The sequence below is a fragment of the Paroedura picta genome, chromosome 5 (genome assembly GCF_049243985.1).
Source record: "Paroedura picta isolate Pp20150507F chromosome 5, Ppicta_v3.0, whole genome shotgun sequence".
NCBI classification, from domain to species: Eukaryota; Metazoa; Chordata; class Lepidosauria; order Squamata; family Gekkonidae; genus Paroedura; species Paroedura picta.
In genome coordinates this window covers 64,390,234-64,415,725 of record NC_135373.1, presented here as the reverse complement: position 1 = coordinate 64,415,725, position 25,492 = coordinate 64,390,234, and the positions used below count along the sequence as shown (strand labels likewise).

The 25,492-nt window shown below is 41.9% G+C and overlaps 1 protein-coding gene across 1 annotated transcript; it reads left to right on the top strand.

Annotated features, from left to right (window-relative positions):
* Window positions 1-592: 592 nt before the first annotated feature.
* Window positions 593-23,173, top strand: LOC143837884 (secreted frizzled-related protein 2-like). The gene is made up of 8 exons (XM_077338313.1): window positions 593-1,417; window positions 2,683-2,852; window positions 3,279-3,371; window positions 4,951-5,253; window positions 17,391-17,507; window positions 19,896-20,051; window positions 21,085-21,228; window positions 22,878-23,173. The coding sequence occupies exons 1-8, from the start codon at window positions 1,143-1,145 to the stop codon at window positions 23,084-23,086; spliced, it is 1,467 nt and encodes a 488-aa protein (XP_077194428.1). The 5' UTR covers window positions 593-1,142; the 3' UTR covers window positions 23,087-23,173.
* The last annotated feature ends 2,319 nt before the right edge of the window (window positions 23,174-25,492 follow it).

Genomic DNA, 25,492 nt, shown 5'->3' with positions numbered 1-25,492 from the left:
TTTAATTTCAAATTTATGGGTAGTGGCTAGTTTGCTGCTGCTTTCTGGATGGCCAAAAGTGCAATCTGACAACAGAGCCATTTCTATCTTTGTGTACCTGCTTAACATTCCACACTAGAAGCTTACAAGAGGTCTTAAGAACATGGCCTGAAATGCTCCCCTCCATCCCTCCCCTTTTAAAAAAACATCCAGTGTGATGAAGTGTTCAGGGGAATGTGAAAGTTTGCACGCTATTTTGTGCTATGTGGTTGCTGTGGGATCTTACTTTGAACTCATGCATCTATTTGCCATCTGCTGGGAATAGAAGACTAGTTTTAAAAATCATTATTTGCAATGTCTCCCTCTGCTTAGCATTTATAATCCTCAATTCAACTTACATTTCTTAACACACATATGCAACCAGACCCAAATATTTTTGAGCGGTGCATTTTGCAGAAGTAGTGGCGTACCGTTTTGTAGGATTCCATAGTGTCATTACTGTTGTTGCAAATCTGGCATCTGTCAGAGGACTAATCTCTTTTGAAGCGAGGGACATTTTTTGTCAAGAGTTTCCCTGCCAGCAATATCCTCTTTGCCACAGACAGCTGTCTCCTTCCTGCCGCTTCAGCACATCAAGGAAAGCCCTCCTGGATGTATTTAAGTGGAGCACAAGAAGACATGGGGGCAATTAAGAAAACCCAAATGGTTTTCTCTTGATAATCCAGCTTGTCTGTATTTTCTGTTAAAGCTGTCATGTCTGAAACTAAGGAGACAAACCCAGCCCAGGAGACAGGTTGTCTGCCTCCACACTTTTCCAGGAGCCTGTCTTAATTCAGTTTCACATGTATATCACTCAAACCTTGTATACCAATCACAGTTTCAGCTAACATGCCTTCCTTAAACCCACACACACTCCACAGATCTTATGACCCAAACAACAACACTTCAATTAAGGAAAATATTCCATATTTTTGAATCTGTCATGTTGGTTATCTTCAGTCAATCACTTAAATGAGCAAGGAGGCCTACCTCTTGCCTTGAGTGCTTGATAAGCAGCTGATAAAGAAGAGAGCCCTGTGAGGGTATAAAGCCCACACTGTCAAGGGTTGGCTGCTCTGTTGAGGGATTTTTTTTATCCTCTCTGCATTTGGGAACACAGGAAGATGCTTCCAGCAGCATTTTTGCTCATCTTTGCTCTGAGGCTGGCCATGGGGTTGGACCTCGGTTTGTCTACCAAGTGTGTAGCTATCCCTAAGGAAATGAACATCTGCCATGATGTTGGTTACTCAGAAATGAGGCTGCCCAATCTCATGGGGCACACCAGTTTGGCAGACGTTGTCACAAAATCAGCTGGATGGCAGCATCTGGTGTGGTCTGGCTGTCATCCTTATGTAAGGACTTTCCTCTGCTCTCTTTTTGCACCCATCTGTTTGGACACGTAAGTACAAACCTGTGTGTCAACAGCCGTGACTCGATGAGTTATTCATTTGTCTGATATCATATTTGATAGGCACCTAGGCAGGAATGATAATAGGGAGGAAGGTGGAGGCAGTTGAATGTTGAGAAGTTGCCTCCTTGTAGCAGATAAAGTGTCTTGGGTGTACCTTTAGGCTGTGTTTCCCAGTAATCAGAGCTGATGTGTTCAGTTCAACTAAAAGCTTGTAGAGTTTTTTTTTTTTTTGGGGGGGGGGAGCTTGTGTTTAAAAATCAGACATTCAAATGCCATTTTATCTGAGTTTGATAAGAATAATGTTTAATGGATAAGTGAATTGGCAGATTTGTATGATTCCAAAAGAAATTTGAATCACTCCAAAAGTGACCATAAAATAGTAAAAAAAAAATCTTCTTTCATTGCATGATAGTAGCTTGCAGTGTTCCCTAAACTGTGAGCCTGAGTGGCTACTCATTAACACTGGAAGCCCCTCTCAGGAGCAGTCTGGGGCTGCTCAGGGTCTCGCAGTGCCCATGGCCCATTTTAAAATTACAGCAGTCAGATTCTGCTCAAAAAATTACAAGGAACATTGGTGGTTGCTTGTTAAATTGTGGATTATCTCTAAAATCCCTTCAGGAATCCTCAATAATCTGCTTGTATTAAAGTTTTTATATGCAAATTTACAGACTTTTAATTTCTTGCTTAATAGTAAAATGACTGCTTAGGCACATGCATATATGTACTCACAATATTGTTTAAATGCCATTCATATCTTATTGATGCCAGTTTTTTTTGGGGGGATACAGAATTGATCTTTAGGGTTTTCTTGATTCTTGCAAGATTAAATGTCAGTTTTTATAAAATATCAATTCTATAAAAATTTAAAAAGCAAGTTGCTGTGCTTGTTGCAGAATCAAACATTAAAAGCCTCTTAAGTTAAGACCCACCACCTCATTTTAAAAAATCGCAACATAGCATACAAGCTTTTGAGCTCTCTAGCGCTCTTCATCATCAGCCTGCAAGTAAGAACACAAAGGGTGGGAAGACATCCTAAGGCCTCTTCCTCTGTATCTTGTGTAGAGTGCTTTGCTCTCTTGAATGGGCACAGTATGTGGCTAGTATCAGGCAAACCGTTTCCCAGTATAACAAGATCCTGCTCTGCTTTCTAATCACAATTAGAAATAGGAGCTTCCATGGAAGAGTTTGCAAACCCAGGTATTTGAATGAAGCTTCAAACTAATTTGGCTAGATGTCACATGCTTTTCAAACAGTTTCATCCAGCCTTGCCGAAGTATATGCGTTGCAGTTCGGGACAGCTGTGCTCCCGTCCTGGGATGCTCTGGAAGTCACTGGCCCAGCAGTCTGGACTGCAATCGATTCCCTGCAGATGAGGACAGATGTCTTGGGTCGCTTAGCAAAGAACAGAAATACATTGACAAAGGTACTGTCTGTTTTGCTGGAAGGGTTTACATTTGCCAAAAGGATGAAGCACTAGGCTGCTTAAAAGAATATAATAATTTTATGAAGAAGAAAATCAAATGTTGTGTAGAAAGGACAGGAAAGAGATTCCTAACTGTCTGTCTAACCACCATCTACAGTCATTCAGTCTTTTGTGGAACCAATCAGGAACAAAATATGCTCAAAGGTGCAGGAAGTCTCCAAATAAGCCAAACAGGACATAGGAGGAAACATTTTGAGAAATATCAGGAAGTTTTGATCTAAATATTTAGCATATCCCCAGCTCAAGGATGTGCAGAGACCTTTGCCTTTGTCATTATTGCAAAGTAACAGATATTATGACTCTATTTGCTCTGGAATCCAACATACACCAGGACCTCCAAAGAGAATGTTTTTCTCTCCTTTCCAGTCATCCCAAAGCCTACCTGTCAGGTCTGTCCAGCCGTTCAGGAGTTCCTCAGGCATAAGAATGCATTGGACCTTTTTTGCACCAATAACTTTGGTAAGTTTTTATATATCTATATACGAACATGAATGGGGTTCATAGTTCTTAGAACTTTCATTTTGAAACCTGTATTTAAAATGGAGATATGTCATGGTTTGCTGAGGGAAGGTGAGTTGAAAAGTGGATTATGAGCTGTTGTGTACATTTTTATTTGAGTATCTGAGACATTCCCATGTATACTGCAAGCAAACCAAGGTCTTTTCACTTTTCAGATGCACAAGAAGAATTCAGTTCAATTGGAAATAACTCCATATGTGTTTTAGCTAGTGGCATATAGTATTAACGTGCTCAGATATAATACCAAACCATAGTTTGGAGATACAATAAGCCTGGTGTGCAATTGCTCCCTCCTGTGTTTTAATTCAGTTTATTCTTTAGCACAAATCTTAGACTGCTATTACAGCTGTACTTGGCAAACTATGGCTTTTCAAACAACCTTTATAATCCATTTTAGTAGCTGGTCACCAATGGATTTTTGTGTCATTCAGATACAGTTATCTTAGCAACTGGCTGCTAATGGATTTACCTTTTCATATAAAACTGCTTGCATTGGGTTAGCACAGCATGGTTGAGCCGTTCTTGAGCAAAACTGCTTTCTTCCATTTTTACCTCTTCATTGCGCTTCTGAATTGCAGTGGGGTGCTGTTTAAAATGTCTGCAGTGCTTCCGACACTGTGGCTTTTCTCCCCACGATCTTCCTCTAACCCTTCTTTTAAACCTCTTAAGTTGGGCGCTATAGCAGTAGAGCATTTCAGTGTAACAGTGGCCCCACTGCAATGCCTTGGCACCATTGAGATACACTGAGGCTGTGACAGTTGCCAGGTTGATATAGGAGGAGAGCTCATTGGGCAGTGGGTGCTCAGGGCACTAGTGATTGCTGTTACTGAACGTGCTACCAAAGGTGTCCATAGCAAATTTCCTGAAATTCACCTATCCATGCTTCATCCACTCTTTCAAGAAAGATTGTGCCATGAAAAAGGGCAGAAGGGGGGGGGGAGTGACACTGTTTGAAATGGCCACAATGCTTCAGAGATGGCTCATTAATTAAATAAAATTTGCTGTATGAATCCCCCCCCCATCCCTGTATCACTTTATTTGTAATTGGGCTAGCAATAGATACACAAAGTTCAGAATGGCAATGTGAAAGGAGCCTACGGTTTTTCATTTCTCATCCAAAACAGGATAGAGAACCACAGTGTAAAGTCAGTTAATAATCCTGCTTTGGAGAAAAAGCTGATTTGAATTTCACACAAATTATGGGCTTGAATCCAGCAAAGGTTTTCTACAGATAGAGCAGTATTCATTAGTTTTTCACTCCCATTCTGTTCGTGGGAGTCCCCTGTCCCCACGAGCAGTATTTCAAGGGCCATTGGGATTAAGTGGGAAGGAGAGACATTGAAATCCCTCTCCAGGAACAGAAATCCTTTATGTCAATGGAAATTACTGCTGGATCCATGCCATGGTTTGTGCTAATGCAGAATTGTGCACTATTTCTCAACTTGACACATGCACAGCATTCTGAAAAACTAGTATAGAAGAAATGATGCATACATTTCTTTATTTTTTCCCCTCACAGCAGTGAAGGTGAAACTTTCTCGGAAACAAACTGTCTCCAGCATTCAAGAGTATAATGTTGACTGTCTGACAGAATTGATTACTCCTGGTTTGGTATTGCCTTATGATGCCTGCAGTATGATTGAACAGTGGCTGCTGATGAATGAAGACTGTACTCTGAAGATGACCCATACTCACCGTCCCCTGACATATCTCATTGTGGGGACTACTGCAGAAAGTAATGTCTTAGTGCACCAAGTGTACCGTTGGCCAAGATGGAATTCCCAGCTGACTCTATCAACACAGAAGAGGAGACAACATAAATGTACATAGCTTTTTGTTTTAGTTTCTGTGATTTACACATTTAAGAGTTCAAGAGGTCCCCAAGCACAGTTCATGAATATGTGAGAATTCCTATTCATTTTAATGAAAAGGGCCAGTTTTGACCATCATCCTCTGTTGACATGAGTAAGGAAGGCATGGCAGGAGAGACAATGGCTTGTGTCTAGTGGAGGATTTCTGTGAATGGAATGAACTCTGACTTTTCACCTCATGTTGTTCCTGGGACACCCTGTTCTCCTGGGAAATGCATTTCAAGGAATGTTAAGGGTTTCAGAGGGAAGAGGGAGGAGGGGAAGTAGCTCTCCACAAATGGAAAACCCTACTGACTAATGAAATTACCAGTAGATTCCGGCCTATGTCCATATTGGAACTCCAGTGCCCAGAACAGATCAACAGATCAGGGCAAAAACGATTTTGCAAGTGCATTAAAAGATTAATATAAACCTTTTGCCATAGCATATGTTTGTGAAGATAGAATAGTTAATGTTCTGTCCCTGAAGCACATTTAGAATGAACATATTTCTGTGGATATGCTCCATGAAGATTTCATTTTACTGAAATTTACAGATGTTCTTTCATCTGGATATTTGTGGGGAAAATATTATATAAGATTTATGAAAATCTAATTAAAATTACTTGTGAAATTCATAATGCTTGCTAGGGTTTAGATACCTATTTTTTTAAACCTTTCTGTGAAGTTTACAGTCTATTTAAATATGGAAATAGAGCAACTGCCTCCACAAATAAATCCTGCTCACAAATTACAGTGAATACAGTCAGCATTCAACATGCTAACCACTGTGCTGAGCTAAGCTTTCTCGTAATGTTTTACAAAAATGAAAACAGTCGGTAAAATGCAAGATGATCCATGTATGAAATATGAGTCACTCTCAGAATCTATGGGCATATCAACAAGAGAATTTCCCTGTGGAATTCATAATGAGAATCAATCCCAAGTAACCTCTGTAGACAGTCACCTGAACAAATCATTGACTCTTGGCTAAAGTATGTAATTAAACTTTCTTCCTTGTGCAACCTGACAACCAAGTCCAGCCCTGTGACAACAACAGGCAATTGCTGGCTACAGCAGTTTAGGATTTCCATTTCAAAATATCTTTTGCTGAAGTTTCCAGTTTGTGGCTGGAAATTCATCAGGAGCAACCTTGGAGCAGAGGAAATAGAGTTAAGCACTTGTACTCCACATAGGGCTGATGTTTTCTTTGTTTAGAAGCCAGGGAGAGCAGCATCAGGAAGAGAAAAGCCATCTGAGGGTAGAAATTTAAAAAAAATCAAATTAGTCTCCTTCCCCTTGAAATAACCTGAAAAGCACTTGAGGCTGTTTAAGGTGTCCATTCTAGGTGAGCAAGGAGAAGCCCCCTGCCCTTGATGGTTCCCACCCATGGCAGAGTATGCTCAGTAATTACATTGGGTCTTGGGCTGTCCCACTGAATTTTATGCAGCCCTGGGGAAGACAGCAGGAGGACCCTCTGAGGACTGTCATCACGGGGACTCTTTCTGCCTCTCTTTCCTCGAACTATCATGGAAATACCACTGAGCAAATTGGAAGGGATAACCCTCACTTATAGTCCCATTTCTTTCTCTTTTTTCCTTTTTTCTTCAGTATTTTAAAGCACTTTGTCAGTTTTCTTATGTGCCAATGCTGGGACCAATGTAGGATACAAATAATAAGAACTAAGTAAAGAAACAAGTATATCAATAACATTTTTATCTCCCAAGGAGTTCCAGACAGCACACATAGTTGTTGCCTTCATTTTATTCTCACAATCATCATGTTAAGTTGATCAGACTGAAAGTATGACTGGTCCAAGGTCATCCAGTGAGTTTCATAATTAATCAGGGATTTGGTCTTATTCTAGGGGCAAATAGGCCCACCCTGAATGGCTATTTCCACTGGCAAAAATGGTGCAGGAGGGAAGCTTGAGGCCTTTTCTCTTCCCCCACAGCACTCCCAAGCCAAAGGGTGCAACAAGGCACTTTGAAGGTGAGTTCCTCCCCTTGTACTTCTGACTACTAGTCAAGTTGAATACATCTGTCATGTATCTTGTCTCTAAATAAATACATTATGAAAAGAGGAAACCACTAAAGCAGCAGAAGAAGAGAGAGGGAAGGAAAAAGGTGAACATAAACAATGCGAGATAATTGCAAACAGAGAAAGAAAACTGCAGACAAAAAAAAAGAAACTTATTTCCCTGTTTTGAATAAGAAGAAACAGTCCTAGAAATACATCCAGGGTTAGGGTAAGGGCAATAACTCAGTGTGAAAAGATGCAAGTTTTAGCATTTCATGAATTATTAGAATTTGACAAGAAAACCACTCTAGTCCATTTTGATAAAGATAAATTCAATGCTGTCTAAATACAGGGTCATTTTAAATTTGCTAACCTACAAGCAAGTCAATTGTGGTGCTAACTTCAGTAAAGAGCAACAGACGAGTGTTGGCCAATTACATTCCTCCATAAATATAGAAACTGGTCAATGTGGGGACACTTGGAAGACTGGAATCTCCAACCTGCATGTGCCTCTTCCACCATGAAGGGCCCTGACATGCTTGAGGAGGGAGGGGCCAGAAGGGAGTGCAGATCAAGGTCAGATTTCCTATTCAGGAGGAGGTGATGTGTGGGCAGCAACAAGGGAGGAAACTTAGGAATCCTGAAGCTTGTTTACATGTCCCTGTCTGATTGCAAGGAGGGTAGGTTATGATTATACCCTGAGCATAATTGCCACAGTGACCTGGCTGAAACAATATGGTTCGAAATCAAATGTTACCAAAATCTAACAGTAATTAGACAAAATTCTGGGAGATCTGTGATCAGATATTCCCAGCAAATGTCAGTCCCTAGAGAAAGCCATTTGGGTGGGAAATGTGTGTGTGTGTGTGTGTGTTTGGACCATCCCGCACAGTGTTAGCAAGTAGCCTTGTACATAGAAAAATCTCTAAATTCAATGCAATCTGTGGATATGAAAAATGGAGACAAATATAATTTAGATAAATACAATTTATTGTGATTATAACATAACTAGTAATCAAGCCCGCTGTATGTAAAATACAGCGGGCGCTAGGCATGGGAGCCCCCAGCAGTTGCGCGGAGCGCGGCTGCTGGGGGCTCCCTTGGGCGGCGGCCTGACGCGGCAAGAGGCGCTTTGTGCCTCTCGCCGCGTCAGGCCGCCGGCAAAGGAGCAACTGCGAGCTGCGCTGTGCGCGGCTCGCAGTTGCTCCGGCGGGGACTCGGAGGGACCAATCCCTCCAGTAGTCTGTCCAGAGGAAGGGGCCAATCGGCACCCTTCCTCATCACAGACACATCCCGCCTCCCAAGCCCTTATCCTTTTATTTAGTCCGCGGTGCCCATGGCGCCGCGGGCTCTGTTAAGATGCCCTATGAGAATTTACATGACTTTGAACACACACACTCACTCCTTATGACAAGGGATTCATATCTCTGAATGAAAGGTTCTCCTTCATTTCTTCAGTATTTTTCTTTGTCATATGCCTGTTTACAGTCCAAAAATAATAAATAAAAAATTGAGAAATGCTGGTACAGTTTTGACCAGGGCCATGGCATAGGGTTGCCAGCTCTGGGTTGGGAAATACCTGGAGATTTGGGATGTGGAGCCTGATGGGTAGGGTTTGGGGAAAGGAGAGACTTCAGTGGGGTGTAATGCCATAGAGTCCGTCCTCCAAAGTAGCCTGGAGATCAATTGTACTAGCAGGAGATCTGCAGATGGCACCTGAAAGTTGGCAACTCTACCACAGCATATTGAGAGAGGGAGCTTAAGTATTTCCCCAGTGCTGATTTCCTAACCTGAAATAGCTCTGGGAGATACTAGTTGCCCCACTGGGGAAACAACATGCATAGATGGGCTGAACAGAAGTTTCCTGAAAGGGACAGCCTGTGCTGTTTCCAGTTGGAAAATGGGAAGGGGAGAGGCATAAGTTCTCTGTCCAGTCAGAATTAGGTCACCGTGTGCCTGGGAATTGAGTTCCCAGTGTGGAACTTGCAATGAATGTGTTATGGTAAGGCTCCATGCAGAAATTATAAAGCACAGATAGACCAGCAGAGAGAGCAGATAGGCTTTCAGTGATAGCTTTGGAGGCTGTTGTTCAGTAAAGCAAAAGGTGAGGGAAAAGAAGAAGAAGAAGAAGAAGAAGAAGAAGAAGAAGAAGAAGAAGAAGAAGAAGAAGAAGAAGAAGAAGAAGAAGAAGAAGAGTTGGTTCTTATATGCCGCTTTTCCCTACTCGAAGGAGGCTCAAAGTCGCCTTCCCATTCCTCTTCCCACAACAGACACCCTGTGGGGTGGGTGAGGCTGAGAGAGCCCTGTTATCACTGCTTGGTCAGGACAATTTTATCAGTGCCGTGGCGAGCCCAAGGTCACCCAGCTGGTTGCATGTGGAGGAGTGCAGAATCGAACCTGGCATACCAGATTAGAAGATGCAGTTGTGCAATATGGAGCTTGGCCAGCATGGTGGCTAGACTAGCATCAGGGAGTACCTGGTTTAGATCTTCACTGTGTCATGGAAGCTCTCTGGTTAACTTTGGGCCAGTCACACACTCTTAGCTTAACCTACCTCACAGGGTTGTTGTGAGGCTAAAATGAAGGAGAGGAGAACTATGGATCCCCACTGAGGAGAAAGGTGGGGTATAAATAAAGTAAGTAAAGAAGTAAATACTTCTCACTCTGTGTAAATAAAAGTAATTGATCTGTATTCTTTTTCTTTTTTTTTGCAGGAAGAAGTGTAGGTTTCCTCATGAAGTCAATTCCAACACAAATAGGTTATAAAAGAAATAGACCATGTGTCTTATACCATGACTGCTTTCTTCAAGCAATCTGGAGAAGTACCAGGCTACCACGTCATTCTAAATAATAATTTCCCATTCATCCTCACAACAAGGGTATGATGGAGGCTAGGCTATTGAGCAACAATTTAAACCTGTGGACTTGAGCACCCAATATTTCACTCAGTCAATCAACCTTTAATAGCATAAATAGATTATAAAATTAAGGCAATATTAAATCCAAAGGGGAAAATGGCACAAATTAATTAATAAAACGTTACATCAGATCCAAGGATAACAAAAGTTAGCTAGTAGAACCACAATATTAAACAGCTTAAAGGAACTATTAAGAATTAGTATTAATCTTATCAGCAGCTACTAGAAATTTGGCAACTTCTTGTGGCGCAGAGTGGTAAGGCAGCAGACATGCAGTCTGAAGGCTCTGCCATTGAAGCTGGGAGTTCAGTCCCAGCAGCCGGCTCAAGGTTGACTCAGCCTTCATCCTTCCGAGGTCGGTAAAATGAGTACCCAGCTTGCTGGAGGGTAAACGGTAATGACTGGGGAAGGCACTGGCAAACCACCCCGTATTGAGTCTGCCAAGAAAACGCTAGAGGGCGTCACCCCAAGGGTCAGACATGCTCCAGTGCTTGCACAGGGGATACCTTTACCTTTATTGTAATATCAGGATTAGTATCTAGAAGGAACTGGCACAAACAATTTTTGTTTAAATAAGACTTGTCCTGCTGGAAGATTGAGAGAAATTTCCCATGAGGAGATTCATGATTTATTATTGATATATTTCCTCACTATTAGGTGTTTCGTCAGCCTATAAATAATGGCAGAAGGCTTCCAAGAGCAAAGGTTAATTTTTGCACAAAATGGGCAAGATAAAAAGGGATAGCCAGATGGCTTCAGATATCTGTCTATCCCTTTTTTATCCTGCCCTGCCAAGGATCTCTGCTTTCCCTCCTCATTTGTCTTCACAACTACTCTGCAGAACAAGTTAGGCTGAGAGAAAACTATTGGCCCCAGGTGACGCAGTGAGCTACATAGCTGAGTGGGGATTTGAACTCAGGTCTTCCGGGTAGTATTCTAACCACTTTACAACATTGGTGTGGTATAGAGAGAACAGAAATTACATGTTCTTCATGGTGAGATTCCTCAGTTCCCCATTGAGAATAAAAACTGGTTGCTGTGATGCTTTACTCGTGTTAACATCCAGCATGGTATAGTAGTTAGAGTGTCAGGCTAGTATGTGAGAGATCAAAGTTCAAATCCCTACTCTGCTATGGAAATTTGCTGAGTGATGTTGGGCCAGTTACTGTCAACTTCACCTATCTCACAGAATTCTTGTTGTGAGAATAAAATGGAGGAGGGAAGAATGAATTTGTAAGCTGCTACTGGACCCTAATGGAGATTAAAACAGTGTATAGGATCTCAATAAGTGCAGTGTTCCTCTCAGTATGGAGGGAGATGCAGAATACATTTTGGACGTTATGGAGAAATGCAAGGAACAAAAATTTCATAGAGACTCCATTTCTTATCCACCTCTACTACTTGGACTGTTTTAAGGATTTGTGGGGCCTGTAATACCGGAGAAGGTTAGGGATCTGCAGGGCCCAAGCAGAGTACATTTGTGGCAGGAGCAGCCAGCCTATGGGCAGAGGGGCTCACCACAGTGGAAGGGGGTGTCACTCCAGGTGTCCTTAAACAGTGAAAAGGTGGGGGGAAGGCTACAGACCTGACCCATGGGGGGAGAAGGAGCTTTGTGGGGGGCCCTGGAAGGGGGGGCATAGCATGTGCTACATGGATAAACTGGCATTGTGTACATAACACTTGAGCTACTGTACCAGTTGGACGTCATAGAAGACAGTTCAAAATGTTTGTCAATATGGCATTAATTACAAGAATCAGAAGCGGATTTGGCTCTTGGTCAATGCATTTCCAGTAACCCAGCTTTGTGATTATTGGTGAATTGCTTAGAAATAATCCATTTATATCCAGGAAAAAGCACTGTAGATATTTTCAAAGAGCCAGCTGCTTGAAGAAATCAGTCTCTAGTGGTTCCAGTTCTTGAATGCCAGCTAGGTCTGAGTGATCTGGGCTAGTCACTATTTATCTCTTAGGTGTACTTTCTTCACAAGGTTGTTGTGAGGATAAAGTATGGCATGTCACTGCCCTAGAATCCCTACAGGGATGTTATAAAAATGTAATAAGGTTTTGTTGTGCAACTTCCTCTGTCGGGTTGCCCTGAGGAGGAAAGAAGCTTTGAAACACTCCTCCCTCATTTGCAGTAATAGTTAGTATGACTACAACTCCCAGTGAAAGAGGAGGCCACATCTGAAGCTGAATCCAATTCTGATCTGACAACAATGCAGGCCATTCTTGGCTTATGCCTCGTCTTAGCACTCATAGCCAGAGGTGAGTATCTCATCTTGTGATGGCAACAGTGTAGGATTTGGCAGAACTCAGGTACAGTTTAAAAGAGACCTATATCTTGTTTCAGACTCTCATAGCCTCTACTGCATATTTCTCAGAATATGATGGCTTTACAGTATGGTCAGAGATGCTTCTCATTTCTGACATGTTCTTCTGACATTTCTGTGATGCCCACACCTCATCACAGAAATGTGTGAGATATACCCAGCAGTGTTCCTCACTGGTAAAAGAAGTGGAATATTCCACTTAATTCCCTGAGAGAGATCTCACAAAGGGTTACCAGAATTCCGAACAGTTTCAAAACAAAATTGGCACCTATAAAGATGTGATCAGTGGCACAGTGAATGATGGCTATGCGGAATGTCGCTTGAATTCAGTTACTCAGTGTGTTGTTTATGATCAAGTTAGTCATGGAGGGCAGTGGACTGAAGGTTCCTTTACATATTTCTGCACAGTTGTGTGAACTTCTGGGAAAGTTTTCTTTTAAGTTGAAAGTCCTGTGGAGATTATGTGGTTTGAATCTAGAACAAGAGCTCTCATTCAACTCTATTTCTATTTAAAAATTGGATCATTCTCAGGTTAATCCCCTCCTCAGCTCAGCAGAGGCCTACTATGGTGAATTGACTGTGTAGTTATTTAGAAAGATTCTTTGGAGATGATATATTCTAGTTTTTTCTGCTTTGGAACACTGATAAACTGTCTGAAATACAAATTGCAACATAGCTAACTATTCCCTCTCCTCCCTAGGCATGGGAAAAATTTTTGTAAGCTGCAGCTTTGAAAATACTGCTTTGGGGGGAAATGTAGCCTACAAGTGGCCTCAACAAATAAATAAAATATGAGTTGTTAGCAACGGTGTTGGAAGGGTTTTGTATAAAATTTAAAAAAAAATAGATTCAGGGATATGCCGTGAAGATGCAGGTCATTCTGGATTTTTGTTGTCATCCCTAGTCAGATTCCAAGATGATATACATCATTTTGGTTTCCCTATACTCTGTGGGATGGCTGTACTCTGACAAAGTGTGTGGTTTGTCTGAAAGCAGCCACTGAACTTTCCTTACTTCAGTAAGGAAGTTCTGCACATCTGCACTTCTGCACATGTTAGATCTAACACACTTTCAATGCACTTTAGAAGCAGATTTTCCTATTCCCTCACCAAGACAGCTTGTTAGCTGTGGTTCTTTCAAGGAATCAGATCTGAAAACATGTTAGGTTTCCCAACTCCAGCCTGGGAAATTCCTGGGCAACTGGGAAAATGGAGTTTGAGGAGGGTAGAGTTTGGGGTGGGAGCACATTAGTACGTAATCCTGTAGAGTTCATCTTCTAAAGCTACCATTTTCTCTGGGAAAATGGATCTCTGTACTCTGAAGCTCAATTGTAATTATAGAGATCTCCAAGCCTCATTAGGAGGTTGATAATCCTATGTGCAATTCAGCATCCTAAATGTGCCTGCCTGCCTGCCTTCCCTCATGCTTCAAAGGCAGACTTGAAAATGTATGGGACATTTGATGACAAAATTCCTATAGGCAGAGAAGAAACACGGGGTTTTCAGCAATTGAGGGGAGGGTGGTGGGGGGATTCAGTGGTTTTATATAGTTTATAGCTCTCTCTTTCTTATTAGGAAGCTATATGCATTATGCAAAATGGTGAAAATTAATCTAATTTGCGTAATATCACAGATCTTGAGGGATGAACATTCTTCTGCAGAAGCAGGCTCTTTTTATGGCATACAAAGCTCTGGCAACAATTTTGTGAAGTAGGTTAAGAGGATAATTTGCCCAAGGCAAGGCAGAATATTAGTAGCTGAAGCCGAATTGGTATTTGACCTAACTCAGCTGATTATGAGTTTTCATTTTGCCTGGGTTACTTATATGAGTTTAGTCATAACTGATCATTCAAGTGATGGGACTGCCTTCTGGGGCAACCATACATGTCCTCACCAGAACATGTACAAGTGGGTGATTCATGAGGACGTGAGAAGGGTAAGAAATCTCATTTCCCCTAAAACCCCTTCCCAACTATTTCCTCTTTCCCTTCTTTGAAAGCCCCTATAGCTGCTCCCTTTTTCATGTTTCCCTTTCTTCCCACCTACAAGCCAACCTACCTTACTGTGCTGCTTAATGTGTCTTCAGCTTTTTCTCCTTCCCTCAGTCTGCCAGTCATCTCTCCCCAGGAAAAGTCTAGTTGAGTAGCTTGGTGGATCCTGACACAGGCCTGAAGTGTGTGGGTCATGAGTCTCCTGTAGATGCCCCTGGGCTTGTTCCTAGTGAGTCCTCCTCCATCAGGTGCTATGACAGGGAGGGGGTAGGAGCTTTACCAGGCTTCCAGTTTACATAAACCAAGGCTCAAAAGGCTTGGCAGCTTTGTTGTGATTGTCTAGAACTGTGATTCCCAAAGTGGGCGCTACCGCCCCCTGGTGGGTGCTGCAGAGATCCAGGGGGGTGGTGATGGGCCACAGATGCATTTGGGGGCGATGAAAGAATATAAGAAAGAAGAGAAGATTTAGAAAAATTGATTTATGTATTCCGCTCATAACGCTTAATTTTTCTTTGAACAACGTACTGGACGTTAGCTCGGTTTCAGCATACTCCCTCACTTACATTGAGATATGTGTAATCGTGCACTGCTATTGTTCATGCGGTGCCACTGAATTGCCGTTCCAAAACCCGTGAGTAGTACGAGCAATGCTGCGGGCAACTGCCACTCGTGCGATTGGTCAATCGCAAGGCCAAAGTCTGGAATGGCAGTGGCAGTACTACCAGCAGATTTTGGAGCACGCTATGAATCACGATTTCCCATAATTATTAGGGTAAAATTACAGCATAATATAACTCTAAGTTAGATTGTTGTGATATTGTACAAGTTAAAGTTAACTAACAAATAGTGCGACTATAATTGGTGAGTATTATTTATTTATTTTGTAATAATTATATGCGCTTTACAAACCTTTTCGCTCCGAAGAATGAGACAGTATCGCTACGCACTTTCGATTCTCTCCACCGAAGAGCGAGACTGTCTCGCTCTGAATTTTTGAATCATTTTTTTTCAAACTCGTAAACATACCAATAAATATAAAACGTCATCCTTTATTTGTATTATGTTTTTAGTCTAAAACCAAAATTTCTTACTTATATATCGGTTATTTATTTATAACTGTTTTCTGATCCCTACTTAAGCCTTTTTACTAGGCCTGAAAACTATCAATTCTCCGGTAAAGTATTTGTAGAGAAACAGACCGGTTCTCCGGTCCCCGCCAGCTGCAGCTATAAATAGGTCAGCCGTATACTTGGAATAGGTCCATTATTTGTAGGGAATAACGTATATGAGAATCGCTGGTCGCCGTCTCTAGCTAGCGCCGATAGTGTGACGCCGACGCCGTTCGGCGGGCTACTCGGTAATTGGACACCAAGCGGCGCGCGCCGGTATCACCAGCCGGTATTAATTGCTATTAAAATTTTAAAAATTTAATTTCCAGGGGGCACTGAGTAATAATTTTTCTGGAAAGGGGGCGGTAGGCCAGATAAGTTTGGGAACCACTGGTCTAGAAGAAGTTGTCCCCCCCCCCCACTACCCAAAGGAGTCTCAAATCAGCTTACAACTGCCTTCTCTTCCTCACAGACACCCTGTGAGGTAGATGGCCTGAGAGAGCTCTGACAGAACTGCTCTGTGAGACCAGATCTAACAGGATTGTGACTAGCCCAAGGTCATCCAGCTGGTTGTGTGCGGAGGAGTGGGGAATGAAACCTGGCTTTCCAGATTTGAGACTGCTGCTCTTAACCACTATGCCAAGCTAGCCTAGAAACTACCAAATGGGACATTGAGAGGCCTATGGGCATTCTTTTCATAAAACTACAAGCATTGTACTATTATATTGAGTTTTAGTCAGCCAATTCTAATTAATTTTATGTAGATTTCCGATTTCTTTGCAGACTTGAAACTTAAGTTTTGTAGAGAAACTCCCCCCTTCTGCCCATCTTGTGGATCTATTAATCATATACTCTGTGGTACAATTTGAAATTAATATATGACAAACAGGCAAGCCCCTTTTTCCTGTTCACAGTCTAGCCTAACATAGCCAGGAGGTTTTAATATATGACTGGCAGAAGCAACTAGGCATGAAGGAGAGACTCTTTGGACACAATCTGTTCTCTTAAACATGACTGCTTTTTAAAAATGGCTTGGGACTCATTTATAGACACCCCCCCCCCACACACACACACACACACTTTCATGTACCTTTAGCTCCTAGGAGAAACAAGAAATAATATCCAAAGATGTCTCCCTAACCTAAGGGAGAGAAGAATCAGTCCTCTGTATGCAGTTTTTTTAAAACATTAAATCCAAATGTCAAGAATTGTTTTCACTCACTCTGCTTTCCCTTACAGCTTTTATGAAGATACAAATATATGTTCTCTAGGGCTGCCACTTGGGAAGAAAATAAACGAAACTAAATGGTCTTTGGGCTGATAGTATGATGATTGTTCCAGGAAAAACCTGGAAGTGGTGTCAGTCCTCTGTAGAAATGGAGAGAAATTCTGTGGTTTTACAACAGAGGTCGTGGTGATTCCAAGAGAGATTAGATACCACTTCTGGGTCTCTCCAGAAATGGTATTATGCCATCAGCCAATGACACCCCCCCCCCCCCACCGCCACCCAAGTCCCTCCTACCCTGGTCTCCCATTCTTGGCAATTCTGAGTTGCACACTCCTGAGAGCTCATCTGTTCAATATAGGGACAGGCTTCAATCCATGATTCAGATGTGAGGCCTTAGCCCTTTGGAGCTACTTTATGTGCAGTCATTCTTGCCAAGTAGGGTAGTGAATACGGGGGAAATTGTTTAAGATGGTAAAATGCAAGATAGCAATATGTATCTATTATTTTGTTCCCCAGGGACTTCTCTACAGTGTGAAGTCTGCACAGGCCTAGGCCATAACTGTACTGGTAAAATAGAGACCTGCCCCCCTGATCATGACTACTGTGGCACCACATTGTTTGAAAGTAAAAACGGTAAGCAGCTGTGATGCAATGATTTTGTTGCTCAGTTTTAAGGTTTTGGTTTCATAATATATATTTTTAGGAACACAGTTACCTGAAATTGTAATATTGCTGTCTTTCATTTAGGAAGTAAGTGATATTGGTAAGATGCATCATCCTATAACTATTTTGGGGATAATTGTTTTAGACTCTTGGGGAAAGAAAAAGCAAGAGAAACAATTCAAACATTCACAGTAAATAATGATGGGTGGACAAATGTCAGTTGAGAACATGACAGTTAAATGTAAGATTTCCCAGTGGGAGACCTCCAGTCCCTGACCTCCAACTTCCCATCACGGCCCAGAACAACATTTGGAAAAAAACAAGGGGGGTACCATCATGTGTTGCTAGTAAAACCATAAATATTTGGGATAGAACATCATGGTAATGCTAGGGCATCATGGTGATATATAATGTCATGACCAGTGATGTGACTAGCCCCATGCCACAAACTCCTGGGAGGTTGCCAGAAAATGCTAGTTAAAGATCTCTATGACTAAATAGAGGCTAGCATGGACTAAGGAATTAGACAGAAAAATATATTTTACAGATAAAAGACAATACTAAACAACAGTGATATTACCATCCATGGTTTAGAATGTGGTTGTTTCCATATTCCACTTTTGCTTTAAACCTAGATAACCTTTATTTAGTTAGTTATAATATTCTGTTCTGCTTCTTCAGAGTCCTGCTTGTGAAGGCTTACCATTAAAACAATATAACAATATAAAAACAAGCCAAAACCATTGGACATAAACAGTTCAAAAAAGATCCATATACCTGAAGCAGATTATTAAAACTAGTAAGATAACCCCCCAACTTAAAAACTTTGTTTTTTTTACTGTCCAAGTGAGATTATCCTGTAATTGTCCTCAATGTGCTCTTTCCCAAATCTCATTAATTATGATCTTTTTAGAAAGATTGTACCATTTGGATGGAAAGATATGAATCTTCAAATGTCCCACCAACAGCAGCATCATATTCCTGTTGTCAGTCCATCACAGCCACCATTTCCCCCACAGTTCCACTGAAGGGGTTTTTAAAAAGACACTGGCAATCACTATAGGACTATAACACAATGCTATAGTGCTATAGCAGTTATCAAAAAGCCCTCTGATGGTGCAGTGTGGAAAATGTTATCTGTAAGGAGGAAAGTACATAGAACCCACCCTCCCAGTGTAGAAATTCCTTTGCCAATATGCATGCTTCTGCATTGCAAAGCACTTTTTGCTAGTATACTGAGATGTGGTATTACTAATCTAGATGGCTAAGAAATATCTGTGTAGAAATTTGAATGTTAACATCTGAATCAAATTGTGCATGTTTCTCTGAAACAGCTTTTAATAGTAATACAGCCTTTGCTATTTTATGTGGATTTCTTTATAATGAATTGTTTCTTGTAAAAGAAACCAGTTAAGAGTAGTTTATTATTATTATTATCATCATCATCATCATCATCATCATTATCATTATTATTATCATTATTCGATTTATTTCCCGCCACTGCCTACAGGTTCGTGGCAGGTAACAATAGTCTTAAAAAAACCCTTTAAAACCCCCGTTAAAATACTATAAAAATACCCAACACGGCGGAAAATACCACTCTCCCCTACCCGAACAAGGGCATTGGGGGTTGGAGGGTAATGATGACTACTTCAAACCCCCCAGGGGGGCAATGTTCTTCCTCGCCAATCCCAGCCTCAACCATAGACCTGGCGGAGAGCTCCGTTTTACAAATAGGTTTGTTAACCTATTGGATTCTGCAGGGTGATGCTATATACTCAGAGACACAGAGTGAAGAATGCTGTGAGTGCTAGCAAGAGAAAAAGGAAGCCCAATTAAGTAGTATGGGAGAAGAATCGTAACTGGATTCATGACCTAGGCAAAACAGTGGTACAGTACTGCCGGCCCTTTTAAATCACAGCAACACTGCCAAATGATCTTTCACAATCAGTGTCTAATTTCCCAAACCTCAGAATACAACAAAATCTAGTCACTACTCCAGATTCATGTTTCATTGTTACAATGTGAAGGTCTAATGTCCAGTCCCTGTTGGAAATGGGGTCATCCAACTGAGAGTCTTCAGTGTGAACGCAGCTTTTCTATATTGCTTTCTGCTTCAGGAAGATCAGCTAGTGGAAAGCATGTGTGTAGAAAGGCATCTTAGTTGACTACCTATTATGCTTATAGTGATCAGAATAAGTATATGAGTAGTGATTAATGCTGCAGTGGTACAAGACAGACAATGGAAGATAGCAAGGACAGCCAGTCAGCTTTTCATTTGGAGACGTTATTCACTTTTGAGCTTCTGTGTAGTATCCTTTCCTAGAAGCCTCTGTTTGTTTTTTTATCTCTCTGCAGAAGAAATATTAGTTCATGGCATTATTAAGAACTGCATTCCATCCAGTGTGTGCACGGCTGGCTCTGCTGATATAAACTTGGGTGAAAAAGGAAGATCGAGGACTCATGTTTTCTGCTGTCAGGGTGATACTTGTAATGCAGCCACTGCTGCCAAATGTAGGTATTCAGTCATGGCCTATGCCCATCCCAGCTCCTGCTCAACAGTGACAGCCCTTGCTCCTGCAGGCAGCAGGAGAAAAATGACAGGGTGGCAAAATGCTGCTCTTTCTTTCATGTCACTTCCAGCGAAGACCTAGAAGTAAGATTATTGCCCCCCCCCCCATGATATACTGGGAATTAACTTAATCTTTATGGTATTTACCTCAGAGCGTTTTTTTTTGGGGGGGGGGGAGAATTCCCAGAACTTTATTATGTCAAGGCATCCGCAGTGCTTTCCCCAGTCAGGCCCTGCCTCAAAACGGTCTTCAGGGAGTGCAGGTGCCAGGCCTGATATCCCTACTGCTTGTGTTGCTTCTGTTGTCACGCATCTCTGGAACACTTTGATATAGGCCACAGGGATGCTACTGAGAATGGCAGTCCCTCCCTTCTTGGCTGTTACTTATAGTTGGAGAACGCACTCTATGGCACAGGGTCCGCGTGTCCTGATTTTGCCTGACCAATGGGAACCAACCAGTGGCATGGACCAGAATAGGGAAGCTCACACTGTCAATAAGAATGGCAAGTAATTACTGGGAATGGGTGGGAATAGAAGTGTATTTTTAGTATAATTGCCGTGATAGTATCATCTGATCTATAGGTAAGCTTCCTTTTAAGTTTGCAGGTATGGAAAGCCTTGCCATGCTCTTAGGGCTGATACAGCTGAGCTTGTTCCTTATCTCTATTACCTCCTAATCCATCCGTAGAACTCAATGAGTGACAGAAGAGCCCCCATGGCAGTTCTCTGGAGTCCATTTTCCCCAAGATTCATTTGCCTGATTGCTTTCCTCTCCACTTAACAGACACTCTGTGAGGTATGTGAAGTTGAGAGAACTCTAACAGAACTGCTTTACAAGAATTGTGACTAGTCCAAGGTCTCCCAGCTGGCTGCTTGTGGAAGCGTGGGGAATCAAACCCAGTTCTCCAGATTAGAGTCCACTGCTTTTTAGCAACTACACCACACTAACTCTAACTTTCTCTTTCTGTTTATCAGTTATGCCATCGGAAGCCAATCTCAATGGTCTGCAGTGCCCTGCTTGCTATGCTCTACTTGATGAGTCATGCAGTGATACAGACACAGTCAACTGTGTTGGGTCTGAGTTTCAGTGCCTCAGTTTGGTTGGATATGTCCATTATGGTAAATCTGATTTATCTATCCATTTGGCTGGGGATTCTGTCATTCAGCTGTTAATTCCAACTCTTCTTTCATAGAAGATCCAAGGACTCTCTTCTACTAAGTGAAGAGCCTTCCTTTGAGAGAAGGAAAGTTTCTTCCATTGGGGAAGACTCCCCACGTAGTAAAGTAAGCTTTGGATCCATCTTATTTAGTCCCTAGCAAACAGCTTGTTGTAAAATATGGCTTTGCTGTTCTGGAATGTACACTCCCACACCTCCTGCTCTGGAGTTCCACAAGCATTCAGCTATTGTGCACAGAAGTTTCCCGCTTCAATTCATTCAGTTCAATTTGCAAGTGCCAGAAGATGAAGCTGCCAATATTTTTCTCCACTGAAAGATAAGGCCATGCATTTTTGCATCTGAGATCCTTTGACCCAATGCAAGGGAAGGACTGACAGTGCCATCCTAAGGACAGCTGAGCCATTCCAAGTCTAACGAAGTCAAAGGGCTTAGATGGTTGTAACTCTGGTTTGCACTGCATTGTTAGACATTGATATTTCTCATGCAATATTTACACAACAGAACATTTTCTCTTTTTTAATATTAGTTATTGTTGAAATTTTTGGACTTAGCTTGGTCCTGAGTCCCTCCAGAGCCAGCCCTTCAAGGCAGACTTTACCAAATGATTTGCTGATTGCAGTTCCAACAGTTATACCATGTGCATGTATGTGCACATGTGTATGTAATGTTGTAAAAAGTGATCAGCAATATCAACTAAGTGGGGAATATAGTTTCCCTTAATTTCTACTGAATCAAAAATCTGCAAGATTAAGACCGTGGTAAATTCTTTTCACATATTGGCTGGCAGAATAGATAACTTGTTCCACTGCAAAATGAAACAGAAGTCCAGTGGCCTCTCTCAAGACTCCCAGCTGACTTCTTCAATCATGTGGTGATCAACGTATCAGTTTCCCATGAGAACTGATAGGAAATTAGCGCTTAGTTAGTCTGTGAACACTTTTAATTCATTTATTATTAAACTTCAATTCCATTCCTGCCCATATGGGCTCAGGGTGGTTCGCAACAGCTTTTATCTTGGCGTTAGATTCCAAAGAGGCCAGGTTTATACAGCACATGTGTGTGATATCAATTTTGAAAGGGGAACAACATTAAGGTGACCAGATTGCCCCACTTTTGGAGGGACATCTGGGGGCAACTGGCAAATTGTACTTATGTTGAAATTAAAATACATATATTACAATATTATTTTTGCGTTCTATGAAAATGGTGTCCCACTTTACCAATGTTAAAATCTGGTCACCTTAAAGAACATAGGTAAAGGTAAAGGTATCCCCTGTGCAAGCATCGGGTTATGTCTGACCCTTGGGGTGACGCCCTCTAGCGTTTTCATGGCAGACTCAATACGGGGTGGTTTGCCAGTGTCTTCCCCAGTCATTACTGTTTACCCCCCAGCAAGCTGGGTACTCATTTTACCAACCTCAGAAGGATAGAAGGCTGAGTCAACCTTAAGCTGGCTGCTGGGATTGAACTCAGCTTCAGACAGCATTTCTGCTGCCTTACCACCCTGCGCCACAGGAGACCAGCTAGTCAAATGATTAACCATCGCCCTCTTGTGGCTAACCACCATTTTGTTTCCTGTTCTGATTCCAGATGAATCGTCTCAGAGGATTGCCATGAAGGGCTGCGCCACCCAGTCAGTTTGCAATGCTAGCATTGGAGGTGCAGCGTCATTTGCAGGCATCAGTTCAGCAATAACAAAGCTAGAGTGCTCACCGGCCTCCAGCACAGCCAAAATCTCTCCTGGACCATCTGGACTCCTTCTTGCGGCTATTGTTGGTTTTCTGATGGTGAAGTTCTGATTTCTGTTGACTGACTTTGCTAATGCATCGCATGGAGGGGCTAAGCCAAGGCTTGGCTCTCGCTCAATAAAAACAGACAAATCATCTTTTAGCCGTCTTGTATGTTAAGAACTGAAGCAGGAGTGTTAAGATTTTTTTAAACAAAGTTTTAGGCTTGATTTAATGAAAGATTTTAATTACCCGTTTTAGTTTTTTGTAAGTTTATGGTTCACTACAAAGATTCTGCAGTGACTGCCGAAATGGAAAATAAGTGTTGTCACATAACTATCATGGTGACGTCCACAATGACAGTAGTAAATAATCTACCCATTATTTGTGTAATGAATTTATATCTGGCATATTGTAATTATTCTATCTTTTTATACCTGTAGAGCTCTTTACTTTAAAAACGAAGTGGCCGGGCTAAAGGGTGCTAAAAGTGACACCTTCTGGCCTGGAGCTTCCATGTCATAATCCAAAAGGTTCAGAGGCTGTCTGAGGTAGCTCAGAGTAGAGGGATAAGCATTTTGCTCTAGAATTTCTCCGTTACCTGAACAGGACCCAGAGAGGAGGAAATTAGCTTGTTACAGGGTCTCCAGCCAGATGTTTTGTCCATGGGTGTGTTTTGTCCATGGATATGAAGGTTTTATTCCTGCAGAATATTCCCAAGAATAAGAGAAACTAACCCATTCAAACTAAATGAACTATTTATTTAGTAGCACTTAGATCCACAATGAGAGAGAGACCAATACTGCAAACCCTTTAAAATCATGAGTACAATTGCAAGAGTAAAACTCAGAATAAAATCACCCTCTCCCTCCCAATAAACACAGGTGCACACACAGAAACCAGACAAGGGGGAGAAGATGATGGGAAGAGGTTCTAGAGAGTGATCCTAGAGAGTGATCCAGGTGTGTGGGAAGCTGAAAATCACAGTGAGTCTGTGCAGCAGAAGTCTGATGAGGGACAGCAGCATGCAAGGCAGTTACAAGAGCAGTTACAAGAGTTACAAGCACACACTGACCAGGCCAACTGGCTATTTCTTTTATAGGGGAAAACTCCATAGTTCAGCACAGGACTTGACTTTCCCAGGATCAGGATTGATCCAAGAAATGAAATTTGAATAGGACTGTGTAGTTTGAAGGTAACTGCGGCCCAAATCTGGCAAGAAGATTAGGAAGTAATACCTGACATTCCAAGATGGGGAGGTTTTAGCACATCAGTTGAAGAATAAGTATGAAACTGTCTTTGTGGCCATCCCAAGCCAATTGGATGTTAGGTTGCTTTGATGCATCAGAGGTGATTCTTAAGGGTTGCGTATTGTCTGAAAATAGTTCACATTGCTTTGATGAAGCATCTCTTGAAGGAGGGACATGATAGCATGCCTTGGAGCTGGGGGTATGTAAATGCTAAGCATGCCTTGGAGCTGGAAGTATGTAAATGCTTTAGTGACATCCTGTCTCCATGATAGAATGTGGCCTTGACCTGGTAGGTCCAATGAGCTCTCAGAAATTTATCCCAGAGATCCTCTCTTGCACTTTGGCTTTCTAAACAAATAAGAGGGTGCTCTTCAAATGAAGTAGGAGGGGATTGGGGATCAAATTGAGGAGGTCTCAACTGTGCAGGGGGCAGGGGCTTTACATGTCATCATGTTACCAAGGCAACTTTACCTTGCAGTCAGGATTGGAAGGAGAACTTGAGAAAGTAAAGAGAGTTAGACTATCCCATGAACAGTTTATTGATATGAATTCACCACGCTCTAGATTTTAATTGCAACTAGATGGATCTTTACATAATGGTGGACACCAGCATAGGAAAGATATGCATGATCCAAGGTTCAGCTTTGTTGACACAGGGCTGGGTGCATAGATCCCAGTAAAATCATTTCTTGTGGTTTTGACTATTTTGTTTATACCTCAATTGTGGGAAATTCCTCCTTCTGTACCTCAAGTGGTCTATTACTGATGGACTTCACAACATGTATGCGAAAAGAAAATTTCATTTTAATATTTTGGAATATGCAACTGGGTAAGGATAATATCACCCTGCCAACGAAAGTGTGTCTAGTCAAAGCTATGGTCTTCCCAGTTGCAATGTATGGCTGAGAAAGTTGGACCATAAGGAAGGCCGAGCGTCAAAGAATTGAGGCTTTTGAACTCTGGTGCTGGAGAAGACTCTTGCGAGTCCCTTGGACTGCAAGGCGAACAAACCGGTCAGTCCTAGAGGAGATCAGCCCTGACTGCTCCTTAGAAGGCCAGATCCTGAAGATGAAACTCAAATACTTTGGCCACCTCATGAGAAGGAAGGACTCCCTGGAGAAGAGCCTAACGCTGGGAGTGATCAAGGGCAAAAGAAGAAGGGGACGACAGAGAATGAGGTGGCTGGATGGAGTCACTGAAGCAGTCAGTGTGAACTTAAATGGACTCG